The 11,471-nt window shown below is 38.8% G+C and overlaps 7 protein-coding genes across 7 annotated transcripts; 2 read left to right on the forward strand and 5 right to left on the reverse strand. All coding sequences in view use genetic code 12, as the record gives it.

Annotated features, from left to right (window-relative positions):
• Positions 1-966: 966 nt before the first annotated feature.
• SPAPADRAFT_63213 (uncharacterized protein) lies at positions 967-1,521 on the forward strand (the record flags this gene model as incomplete). The annotated part of the gene is made up of 1 exon (XM_007377273.1): positions 967-1,521. One exon carries the CDS (start codon positions 1,091-1,093, stop codon positions 1,394-1,396), a length of 306 nt encoding a protein of 101 aa, XP_007377335.1.
• A 224-nt stretch (positions 1,522-1,745) lies between these two features.
• On the reverse strand, positions 1,746-2,583 carry SPAPADRAFT_63216 (Ran GTPase-binding protein; the record flags this gene model as incomplete). The annotated part of the gene is made up of 1 exon (XM_007377274.1): positions 1,746-2,583. One exon carries the CDS (start codon positions 2,557-2,559, stop codon positions 2,044-2,046), a length of 516 nt encoding a protein of 171 aa, XP_007377336.1.
• Positions 2,584-2,729: 146 nt separating this feature from the next.
• On the forward strand, positions 2,730-3,999 carry HOC1 (alpha-1,6-mannosyltransferase; the record flags this gene model as incomplete). Its single annotated transcript, XM_007377275.1, has 1 exon — positions 2,730-3,999. The coding sequence occupies one exon, from the start codon at positions 2,751-2,753 to the stop codon at positions 3,948-3,950; it is 1,200 nt and encodes a 399-aa protein (XP_007377337.1).
• Positions 4,000-4,804: 805 nt separating this feature from the next.
• SPAPADRAFT_63219 (uncharacterized protein) lies at positions 4,805-6,157 on the reverse strand (the record flags this gene model as incomplete). Its single annotated transcript, XM_007377276.1, has 1 exon — positions 4,805-6,157. One exon carries the CDS (start codon positions 6,081-6,083, stop codon positions 4,833-4,835), a length of 1,251 nt encoding a protein of 416 aa, XP_007377338.1.
• Positions 6,158-6,653: 496 nt separating this feature from the next.
• On the reverse strand, positions 6,654-7,935 carry OYE2 (NADPH dehydrogenase; the record flags this gene model as incomplete). Its single annotated transcript, XM_007377277.1, has 1 exon — positions 6,654-7,935. The coding sequence occupies one exon, from the start codon at positions 7,920-7,922 to the stop codon at positions 6,708-6,710; it is 1,215 nt and encodes a 404-aa protein (XP_007377339.1).
• An 85-nt stretch (positions 7,936-8,020) lies between these two features.
• Positions 8,021-9,643, reverse strand: SPAPADRAFT_73117 (uncharacterized protein; the record flags this gene model as incomplete). Its single annotated transcript, XM_007377278.1, has 1 exon — positions 8,021-9,643. One exon carries the CDS (start codon positions 9,604-9,606, stop codon positions 8,212-8,214), a length of 1,395 nt encoding a protein of 464 aa, XP_007377340.1.
• Positions 9,644-9,666: 23 nt separating this feature from the next.
• Positions 9,667-10,835, reverse strand: SPAPADRAFT_68476 (uncharacterized protein; the record flags this gene model as incomplete). The annotated part of the gene is made up of 1 exon (XM_007377279.1): positions 9,667-10,835. One exon carries the CDS (start codon positions 10,724-10,726, stop codon positions 9,737-9,739), a length of 990 nt encoding a protein of 329 aa, XP_007377341.1.
• Positions 10,836-11,471: the final 636 nt, after the last annotated feature.

An 11,471-nucleotide genomic window follows, 5' to 3' on the forward strand; every position in this document is an offset into this window, starting at 1 on the left:
ACAATAATAAACATTAGACGATATACCCCATCGGTACTTAACATTTCGGACCGAGTTTTTATGTAGCTATGCACAAATCCGCCTAACCTGAGAAAAAATAACAGCTAGTGCGAAAAAAATAGAACTAAAATAAAAAAAAAAAAAATAGTCAAGTGCCGAACCAAACTCGGCCGAATTTGTACCCTCAAATTCCAACCTTGGCGCAAAGCAAGTAGCAAGGCTAGATAGACTACTGTTTGAATTGCCGCAGTACTGCAGCACAGTAGACAGTGCTGTCTGAATTAGCACATACCACATAAAAAGGTTAACGTTAAAAGATACAACTGAAACACCTAACATATTATATAGTATTACTAATGTGCTAATGTCCGTTTCGACTCAGTCTGCTCGGCCAACTGCAAAATGCAAAATAACGCAGAGTGTAAACAATTGAGTTGTTTTTTTTTTTGTTAGAGTGAAGAAGAAAAACAAAAAAGTCTGTGCTACCACATCGGAAGGAGCGGCTGCAGCACAACCGGAACCAGAATTAAAGTTATTTCACAAAGCGGGAGATGAAATGCGTTCCTCTTTTGTAATGAATACACTTAATTTCAGTTATGTTGTAATTGTAATTCCAAACTGAGCCCTTTCCGCGAGCTCCGTGACACGGCCTGTATTCTGTAACAAGTAATCTAGATCCTGTCAAGCATTGCAAGATTTATGAAATTGCGTTAAATAATTTTTTAGTTGTTGGAAATTAAGTTTTGTGGTAAAAAATAAAACAATCGAAATAAAAAATAAACCTAGCTTTGGAATTTCTAACCCCAAATTAACCTACGGGTTATGACCAAATGAGCAAAAACAAAGCCGACCCTAGAGTTTATTTTTTAACAACCTTTTTGTTAGTCAGTATTACCAATCTACATATATAAATACATATATAAGTGAAGTCATCGTCCACCCCCTTAAGCTTTTTTTCTTCCTTCTGATTGTCTATTACATCGGTTTTCTTTTAATTATAAATCTGGATAGATATCCGAGATCTTTTCAGTTAAATCCGACTCATCCTTACATATTAGTATTACAAGACTATTCATTTATTCAATTAGTAATGACCCAAATGAAGACATCAATTATTCCCCACAAACTCAAGAGATTATATGACTTATACTACTACTGTAGTCCAATCCCAGTTCTTTCCACTGGCGAAACCATAATCTTTAACCTTATTAATCTAACCATCCTTCTAGTGAGTGCCTACTATGCCGTTTATTTTCTCCCTACCGTACTTACAAGAGCTATAGAGAAGTTGTGGTTTTATATTACTGGTCAAATTGTCATCGTCAATTCCTTCTTCCCATTTGCATTACTGAACAGTTCTCAGATAGTGGGAGCATCGAAGAATTTCACCGGATGAACCAGTAGTACTAGTTATGTGTGATGTGATGAAATAGTTTTCCGTTTTAATTTATGTTTATATGTATTTATTTTCAGTTCTTTTAATATGATTCAATACTACAGTTTTACTTGATTCCTCCTTCCACAGTCAATGTCAATGGGTTGGTACATCCATGTGAGGGCCGGAGTACATCTATCTATCTCCCTGTCACCTTTTTTTTTTTGAAAGATGCAAACTTAAATAATAATTTAAACAATGCGAGGTGTGATAATCTTGGTCTAAATTTTGTAATTCCACAAGCCAGTCAGAATTGAGATTATAATTTCAAAATAGGTTGATTCCCCGCTCCTAGCGAGGGTCATAAGATGATGGTTCTCAGGGCTTACTAACTAAAGTTAAAATGTGGATGCTACCAAGTTTGAATCCCAGGGCTGAAATATTTTTTTTAATTGTAATGCGTATTGTGTAATATTCATTGTGAATGAGCTCCAGTGACACCATTTCAACATGCTAGGTTGTGCTTGCAACCTTAAGACCGCGCGGAATTAAGCTACTATATATATTGATTATAAAGCAAGTCTAAAACTTACACCCGAATTACATTCTTGTTCATCTAGATAATTATACCGAGATAGTTGCCGCCAAGGCAACCAACAGAAGCTTACTCAACCAAACAAACTCCAATCATTCACGGTAAAGCTATCGCCAATTTGTCGTAAAACTCTATAGCTCTCCTTAATCACAGGATCCGCGCTCTTTGTAACATCGATGGCACTGATATCCTCCTTAGTAGGAACATAATACTGTATCAACACATCCGTCTTGACATTTTCTAATCGAATCAAGCAAAACAATCCAAGCACATTAACGCCGTCCTTCTTATCCAACGCCGCATAACTATACCATCTCGTGACACCATTGTCAACATGCTCAATCAACCTGCATTTAACATCCGCGATATCCTCCATATGTTCACTCATCACCGTATCGAAATCGTTGCCACTGACTTGCTCAAGCAAGTCAAATATAAGTGATTGGTCAAAATTGGCATTCTCATCGCCCGATGGTGTTTGGTTCATAAACACCTCCTGGGTATCTGGGACTTGTCTGAACTGAGAAATGTCAATGAATGTGGATGGGAGTTCCACAATTGAGATCGCACCGCCATATAGTTGTGTCATTGTCGTGCTATCCCTGGATGTTTCAGGTCTTTGTTTAAATAGATGAATCTACATCCTAACCTCAATATTAAACGTGGTGCCTGAAAATGTGTAAAAGTCGTGTCCTTTGCACAATCTAATTCCAAAAATTAGAAATTTATTTTTATGTTCAAAAGAGACGTATCTTCGTTAGAACTAACTACAACCAAGACATGGCAAAGTACGGTTCTGGCAGGGGTATAAAACGATCATGGCTAATTGAGCTTGTGGTCCTCGTCGTGACGGGTGGGTTTATTGTGTTTACCGTGTCGCAATCATCGAAGGAGATCTCCGAAGTGTTACCATACATTCCTAATGAAAAGATCTTTAATTTCCTCTCGAACGAAAACGAAAAGAACCAAGATCTATTGTTGGCCAAAATTGAAAAACTCAACAGGAAGCTCTTCCAGGAACAGCAAGCACGTTTGGACGAGCTCGAGAAACAACAACGATTGCTCTTGAAGGAAATCAAGAGCTTGAAATCACCACCGGCCAAGGCCAGCCTCAGAGATAAATTAGTCTACCTTTATCCTTATGATCCACAAGCAAAGTTCCCGGCATACATCTGGCAAACATGGAAACACGGATTGAACGATGAAAGGTTTGATGAGAAGTATAGACAGGGTGAGTCACAATGGGCATGGAAGAATCCAGGTTTTGTCCATGAGTTATTCAACGATGACACTGCACACACCATGATTAGACATTTGTACAAGCAGATCCCTGAAGTTATTGACGCATTTGAAAGCTTGCCTGAAGTTATCTTGCGCATGGATTTCTTTAGATACTTGATTTTGTACGCCAAGGGTGGTGTATATGCTGACATTGACACTTTCCCCTTACAGCCTATTCCTAACTGGACTCCTGAAAACGTCAGCCCTACAGATATAGGTATGATTGTTGCCATAGATATTGATTCCAGTTCACCTAACTGGAGACAAGAGTCTGCCAGACGATTACAATTCGGACAGTTTGTAATCCAGGCCAAGCCAGGCCATCCAGTGCTTCGTGAAGTCATATCCGAAATTGTGGAACAAACCCAATACAAGAAAACACAATTAATGGAAAATGACAAGTTAAAATTAACGGGATCATCCAACCAAAAGTCGCTCCAGATTTCCAAATGGACTGGGGGAGCATTATGGACCGATGTGATCTTGAAGTACTTGAATGACTACATTCAGTCGTCCATCTATCAAACCATAACTTGGCAAGATTTCCACGATTTGGAAATACCAAAGTTGGTGAGTGACATCCTTGTCCTTCCGATCAAATCGTTTGCTTCTGAATTGGAGATCCCTAAGGATGGAAAAATCCAAGATCCGTTAGCATTTGTCAAGCATTACTCGGCCAAGATTTGGAAGACTACGTGAGTTTTTGTGCATATATAATTTGTGTGTTTAATTAATAGAATTTTTTTTTTCGTATTTCGTAACAAAAAAATGTTTGCAACTTAAAAAGTGAGTTTTTTGCAATCATACTTCACATTCTTTTCTGCAACACATTAAGATGTTCTACTCAAAACGTTCTGATAACTTTAAAGAGCCTAATTACTGTTACAAAACATTCATTCCCGTGTATGCAACCCCAATGTTCTTCCATCACACGGTCCACCATTACAAACATGAATTCCCTAGCGTATTTCATCCTGAAGACTTGTTCCGTCCCATGTCTTATAAGAGTGATGAGGAGAGAACAAATAAGTTCCGTCGTGAAGAGCAGAGTTCCAAATTTGAAAGTTGTTCCAAGAAAAGAGATGGTGGGTTTGTTATGGGGTATGTTCCATGGGTTGTACACTATTGTGACCTGGAGGAGTTCAACCATAAAGAGGAGCATTGTGGTAAGGAAAATCGCACAGAACCAGGTGATGAAAAGGAACCATTTGTGATGTCCCTGGATGATGCTACATTCCCAGCTACTGCCGAATCCAATAAATATTCAGTCAGTAACGATGGGCAAATATTATCCGGCACAACATTACAAGAACTGTCGAAACCCAATTTGGACGCCAAGGAAGTCATTGATGATCCTACCGTAAAGAGTGAACTCCGCAATACAGTTTCCAACTTCCTTGCCAAACTTCCAACTGAACCTGATAAAACATGGGCCGAAATGATGTCAGATATCGTTTCTGAGCCAGACACCCAGGAACAACCCCAAGACTCTACAGTTAGAACAAGAATCCGTAACAAGAATAGACGGAAAAACTTACAAAAAAAGAAAAATAAAAAGAAAAAGAATTAAACTATATAGTCTTATAAATTAGCTTCCCTTCTATCGTCGATAACCTTTGGATATCTCTTCTTTTCCACTGCTTCATCATACTTAGTTTCATCTCCGTGATTTCTGTAGGTATTGTATCCCCAGTTACTAGCATCGTAGAAAGTAGCTCTATTATACTTGACTAAAGTAGAAGGATCATTCTTTAACTTGGACACTAAATCAGGATTAGATGTAAAGTAACGGGAGAAACCAACCAAGGTTCTTCCATTAGCAGTATCTTCTCTAATGGACTTGAATTCAGGAGCATCGTAAGTGTAATTACCAGCACGGACAATAATACCCTTCCATACTTGTTCCACAAAATGGTTATCACCCTTGGCTGAGCTGGCATCAACAGTGACAGTACCTTGAACACGAGGTTCCACCACAGAAACATAAGCCAATTTGTTACCCTTGTCGGCTCTTCTTTGCAATTGGTCCAACAAATAGGAGAAAGTAGGGATAGGACTGGCTCTTTCTTCGATACCTTGAACTTCAGCCCATGGGGAAAGACGGATGGCTAATCTGTCGGCACCAACAACACCAATCAAATGATCAATCACTTCCAATGCGAAACGAGCTCTGTTTTCAATAGAGCCCCCATACTTGTCTGTTCTTGTGTTGGAATTCTCGTGTAAGAATTGATCAATGAAGTACCCATGGGCACCGTGTAATTCAATATAATCAAACCCAGCAGCAATGGCGTTCTTGGCGGCGATAGTGTAGTCGTTCAAGATAATATCTTTGATTTCTTCTTCGGTGACGGCTCTGACTTGCACGCCTTGCTTTTCAGCAGCTGCCTTGGCTTCTTCACTTGGATATATAGCTGATGGAGCGATCATATCCAATCCTCTTTCCTTCAACACCTTTGGGTCAGCAACTCTACCAAGGAACCAAAACTGACAGGAAATAAAAGATCCACGTTCATGTACTTTATCTGTGATTTTCTTCCACCCGTCAACTTCTTCCTTGGTGGAAATCTTAGGAACACCTTCATACCCACCCGCTCTGTCCGACACAAGTGTGGCTTCTGTAATCAACAAAGTACCTGGGTATTGAGCTCTGTCGGAGTAGTACTGTTGCATAAGATCCAGAGGAACGTGACGGGTCTTAGGATCTCCTTTAGCAGCACGGAATCTGGTAGTTGGGACATATACGATTCTGTTGGAAAGAGTGTGGTTACCTACTTTAATAGGTTTGAATACGTTACTTTCAGCAAGTGGTGGGAGTTCTTCAGTGGTCATATTGTTTTATTCTTGTTTATTGTTATAATTAGCAAAAAAAAAGAAAAAGTAATAGCAAAGGAAAGGGAGATTTTGCAGCTATTTATAAACGAGGATTTGTAAGCAAAAGTTATTTGTAAGCGCAACACCGGAGTTTATATATGTTGGGTGAAAAATTGAAGCAGACACAAATCGAGATAACCGCGCTGACTGCTGCCCCACTGACATTGTTTTACGAAAAAGCAAAAAAAAAAAAATTAAAAAACAGAAATTCACGGAAAAATACCAGACACATTTTTTTATCCGAGTGAATTTCACCTGGTATCCTCGGGGAATTGGCAATTTACAAAACCGGAGTTGTTGCAGTGTGCTATCTCCGGAGGATTGTTGAGCGGTGGCAACATATCTGACAAATACTACTTACGAGAACTCGTTTGTTAGATTGCATTAGCTTACCTAATCTTGCATCTGACGTTATTGCGTTATGTCAGCAAAAAAGAAACTCATGGAATGTTCCACGGCTATCTATCTTTTTTTGCAATCGTAGCAAAATCTTCAGGTACTACCCTAGTTCTCTACAATTTCATGGTTACATATGTTTAGCGTATCGTACAAGGCTGGTATATATTCTATCTATAAATAAGTCTAGGCAAGGGCCTTACCAACAATCTTAGTTTCCTCTTCTTCGTTCCATTGGTTGTTTTCACCAAATTTGTTCCAAGTATTGAATCCCCAGTTGTCTTGGGTGTAAAAAGTAGCTCTTTCATAAGGAGTCAAGCTCAAACCTTCCTTCAATCTGTGAACTAAATCAGGACAACTGATAAAGTATCTCGAGAATCCAATGAAAGTTCTGTCGTCTTCCAAATCAGTCAAAAGACTCTTGAATTCAGGAGCATCATATGTATAACTACCAGCCTTCATGAATACACCCTTCCAGTACTTGGAAGCAAAAGCATTGGACCCAATTTGATCTTCGGCAGAAACATCCCAACTGGCTTGAACACGGGGCTCAACAAGGGACACATATGCTAATTGGTTTCCTTCATCAGCTCTCTTTTGGAACTCAGTCAAGATATACTTGTGGATTTCTTCACCTTCAGTATCGACGTTTTGAAAACGGGCCCAAGGAGAGAGACGAACGGCTAATCTGTCAGCTCCAACGATAGGAATCAACTTATCGATGATTCTCAATAATAAACGAGCGCGGTTTTCAATAGAACCGCCGTATTGATCAGTACGCTTGTTGGAAGCGGTGTTTAAGAATTGATCAAGCATGTAACCGTGGGCACTGTGGATTTCGACATAGTCGAACCCAGCAGCCAAAGCGTTCTTGGCAGCTTGAGGATAAGTGTTTTCGACAAGGTCGTCAATCTCTTCAAGAGTCAATTCTCTCAATTCATTACCACATTCCTTGGCCTGTTGTTCGGATTCTTCCGACCAGTAAACTGGAGATGGGGCAACAAAAGGCAATCCAGCATTCTTTAAGTGAACAGGATTGGCAACTCGACCCAAATACCATAATTGGACCGAACTCAAAGACTTGGCAGCGTGGATCTCATCATTGATCTTCTTCCAAGCTTTAACTTGTGCATCGTTGAAAATACCAGGAATGTGTGGATTTAATCCACCTTGGGCTGAAGAATAGGTAGCTTCAGTAATGATTAAAGTTCCTGGATATTGTGCTCTTTCCTTGTAGTATTGTAATTGCAAATCGGTAGGAATGTTGTCGAAGGTGGCTCTACAACGGGTTGATGGGGCAAAGGCGATTCTTTGTGGTAATTCATAACGACCAACTTTGAGTGGCTTGAAAAGCTTAGTTTGGCCTAATGGAGCGATAGGAGAAGTAGCAGAGACGGTCATGGCTGTTGTGCATAAAATAGAATGCGAAATGGTATATCAAACGGGATGAGACTGGCTGATTTATATATATAATCAATCAATTAGTAAGCATGGGACGATTTTGTGTAATTTTTCATATATTTTTCCTGCCGATATTTTAAGGCTAATGAGCCACACCACGGCGAGGACTACTAGTACTGCTACTTTAACTATACTAAACTATATAGAAGAAAGCACACGCCTTGCAGAATTTCTTTTTCGTTCTATTGTGTTTACCTGTAAATAATTATCGCTAATCGGAAATGTGCCTTTACTCATTCTTTTTGTTCTCGGACACAACAACATCGTCTTTTCTCGTGATCACCTTTTTAAGGATAACATAAATGATCATCGTGAATCCAATAAGTACAGTGATGGAAGTGATATTGTTGACTCTGTCGAATGTAGTCACCCCATGGGGGATCTTCGCATTGACAGACGAACTTGTATCATGATTGATATGATAAAATACGGTATTGTTGGTGAAATAAACTTCATAATTGCCCCCTAGCACTGACCTACTATCAAAAGGAGATTTGTCCAATAAATGGTCATCTTTTACATTACAGGCCATAAACACTTGTGGAAGTGAACTGTGGATCACGCTGGCATTTGTATGTGAAGCATTAGGCAACTGGTATCGAGAATGCAATGTGAAATCAATTTGTGAAGGTTGAGTATCAAACTCAAACATAACCTCGTTCCCCCATTCATTGATTTTATATTCTGGTAATTCCAAATTCTTGTTACCATTGTTGATCACAAGTGAAGAGTTAATCGGAACCGATTGAAACTGATCGAAAATAAGTGACCTGTTCAAGTTGATGTAGTAATATAACTTACATTCACCAGGAATCACGTCTTCATCTGCAACACTTGAAAGCTCTCCCACTTCTGTTCTGAGAATAGGATGCAATCCCTGATCGACAATCTCAGAATGTATAGTCCCATTCAACAATCTATGTCTTGGTTTGATATGAAACATAGTCTTGAACACATTTTCATCCGAGGTAGATTTTGCATCAAGAATAACCCTAAGACCGCTGAGAACAATATCATCAGCCCCTTTAGCTATGGAATCATCTTTCAAAAACAATCCAATCTCTTTGTATACTCCTCTTTCTGTTTGGAATTGAAGTGCTGGCACATCAGTGACCACTTGTTTAAGTGTGAGCTTATCACCCAACTGAAGTTCATAATCGACATCCAGTTTCCATAACTTAACCCCTTGTAAAAACTTATGATTGGCATTCAAATTCAAAGGAGTAACATTGTGATAATATAACGAATTGATATTGTTGATCCAGTTTGAGCTGTCAATTTTCAATCCCACCAAGTCATAGATCGCTTGTTGAACTTGATCATAGAAGGCCTGCTTGTTTTCGGGATTGTTGATATTTTGAGGGATAGCATATATGTTAATACCTTCACTGAATTCATAAGGGAAGATTAGTTGAGACAATTGTGGCGTGTTCCCCCTGAATTTGGTTTGTATACGTAAATGTTTGATATAGTTGAACTTTTCAGGAGTTCTCGTATACTTGTTCTCAACAATGAAATTGTGTTCTGGTTGTGGAACCAACAGCAAGTGGGTTGTATTTACATTCTGGATAACATCGTTATGATTTGGTCCCAGGTTGATTACGGTTGTTCTTTGTCTAATCATTGCTGCAGACTTATCTGTTGTAAAGAAAAAGAAGGTAGTCCTTTTTTTTTGCCTGGAAATAAACTTGCGAACTGCAAATTTATAAACGTCTATAAATTAACCAAATATATACAAATGCTACATGCTAATGCTACACCATATCCCGCAAGTTCTCTATATAATTCCACCATGCGGCATCCTCAATCACGCCTGTGATCAACACCTCATAAAAATGTTGTAAATCGACCTTGGTCAATTTGTTTGTTTTAAACAATAATGTTTGCTCAATCTTAAATCTCAAATTCTCGATTGTGGCAAAACTAATATCATCCTCCTGCTCGACATAATTGTCATCACTTTCGATTATGTTTTCAACAAAAAGATTGTACTTGTACAATTCCCGCTGTAGTTTCTTCAGTATCTCTTCAATTTCTTCAATAACGAAATTATTAATCAAATAGGTGAATTGGGCCCTCATGGAAAGCAAATTCGTGAATGAAACATCAAACAAATTCACCTTATCAATTAGACTGTTGAACATGGCCAAGCGAGAAATCAACTCCCGTGTAATCTCTTGCAATTTCTTCAACTGGTGAATCATCCGCGAGTGATGAGTTTTATCTTGGGGTATATAGGGATTAAGTATACTTGTATGAGGAAACGAATGGAATTCAGTGTTGCAAAACAGATAACATATCGTGATTAAATTGTTAGCGTGGTAGATTTCATTGGCGAAAAATTGGGCTAGCACGTTGCAGGGCGAGACTGTATGGGTCAATAAAGGAAGTGTAGACTTGAGCTGACTCAAATACGAGTAGAATGTTAGGTCGGAAGGGGACGCTATTCGATTCATGGATTCGCATCCATCCTTTAAGTCGGGAGTAAGGAACGATCTGGCTTCGGAAAGTATGGACTCGTTGTCACCTCCTGGGTACGAAGTGTCCATGCTGGCATCATCAATGAGAAATCCTATTGGAGTTGTTCTCGGGATAGGGGATGGATCATCTGGAAGACGTAAATTGCATTTGAAATTGGGTTTTGAGGGAATGGGTGAGAGTGGAGGACGTGGATGGGGACACACAGGTCTAGTTATCCTCTCTCGTGGTGGATTATCACCTTGATATTCTTGATACAACGACATGATTTAAAAAGAACACAAACAGTGCAAGAAATTGATTACAGGAAATATTTTGAGGAAGATACTCGTTTATTTATGATCATTGAGGAGTTTTTGGTTAAACACTAACCCGAGCTGTTTGTTTCTTTTTCAGAAAATCAAACTGGCATATTAAACATATTGTTGTTTAGGGTTGCCCTGGCCCCTCTCTTTTGTTCCCCAATCTTTGTTGTTTCTTTTTTTAGAGTAAACCATGTACTTGCCTACATTAATAATATACATCAGGTCATTATATAGCCTCAGTTAACCCAAACCATAACCCTAAAATAACGTTTATGGTTAGAAAAAAAAAATAGTTAGGTGGCCATGCAGATCCGCTTAATTAACTTTTGCATCATCTACCATCACCAATAATAATATTTTTTAATTTTTAAATTTAACCAAAAAAAAATAACTTGACTAACAAAAATTCCGTGAAAATCCCTCCACTTTTTTTTTTGGTTAGGTTCCTCTTGGACTTCTAGTGACCATTTCTTTTTACCCCTGGTGTATTCTGCCGCGGTATTATTCTATAACATTTGGTCTGGCCTAGTTATTAAGATGCCAGGGGGGGTTTGAAGGTCAAACGTTTTCTTTAGTTTGCTGCGTTAGATGATCCTGAAATTGCAACTATACATCATATGCACATTTAAAGATATAAACGATGATTACGTTGCATCGTCTACCTCTGCATGCAAGAACATGTCTGTATTACAAATCAACAGTTCTT

The sequence above is a fragment of the Spathaspora passalidarum genome (genome assembly GCF_000223485.1).
Source record: "Spathaspora passalidarum NRRL Y-27907 unplaced genomic scaffold SPAPAscaffold_7, whole genome shotgun sequence".
In the NCBI taxonomy this organism is placed as follows: Eukaryota; Fungi; Ascomycota; class Pichiomycetes; order Serinales; family Debaryomycetaceae; genus Spathaspora; species Spathaspora passalidarum.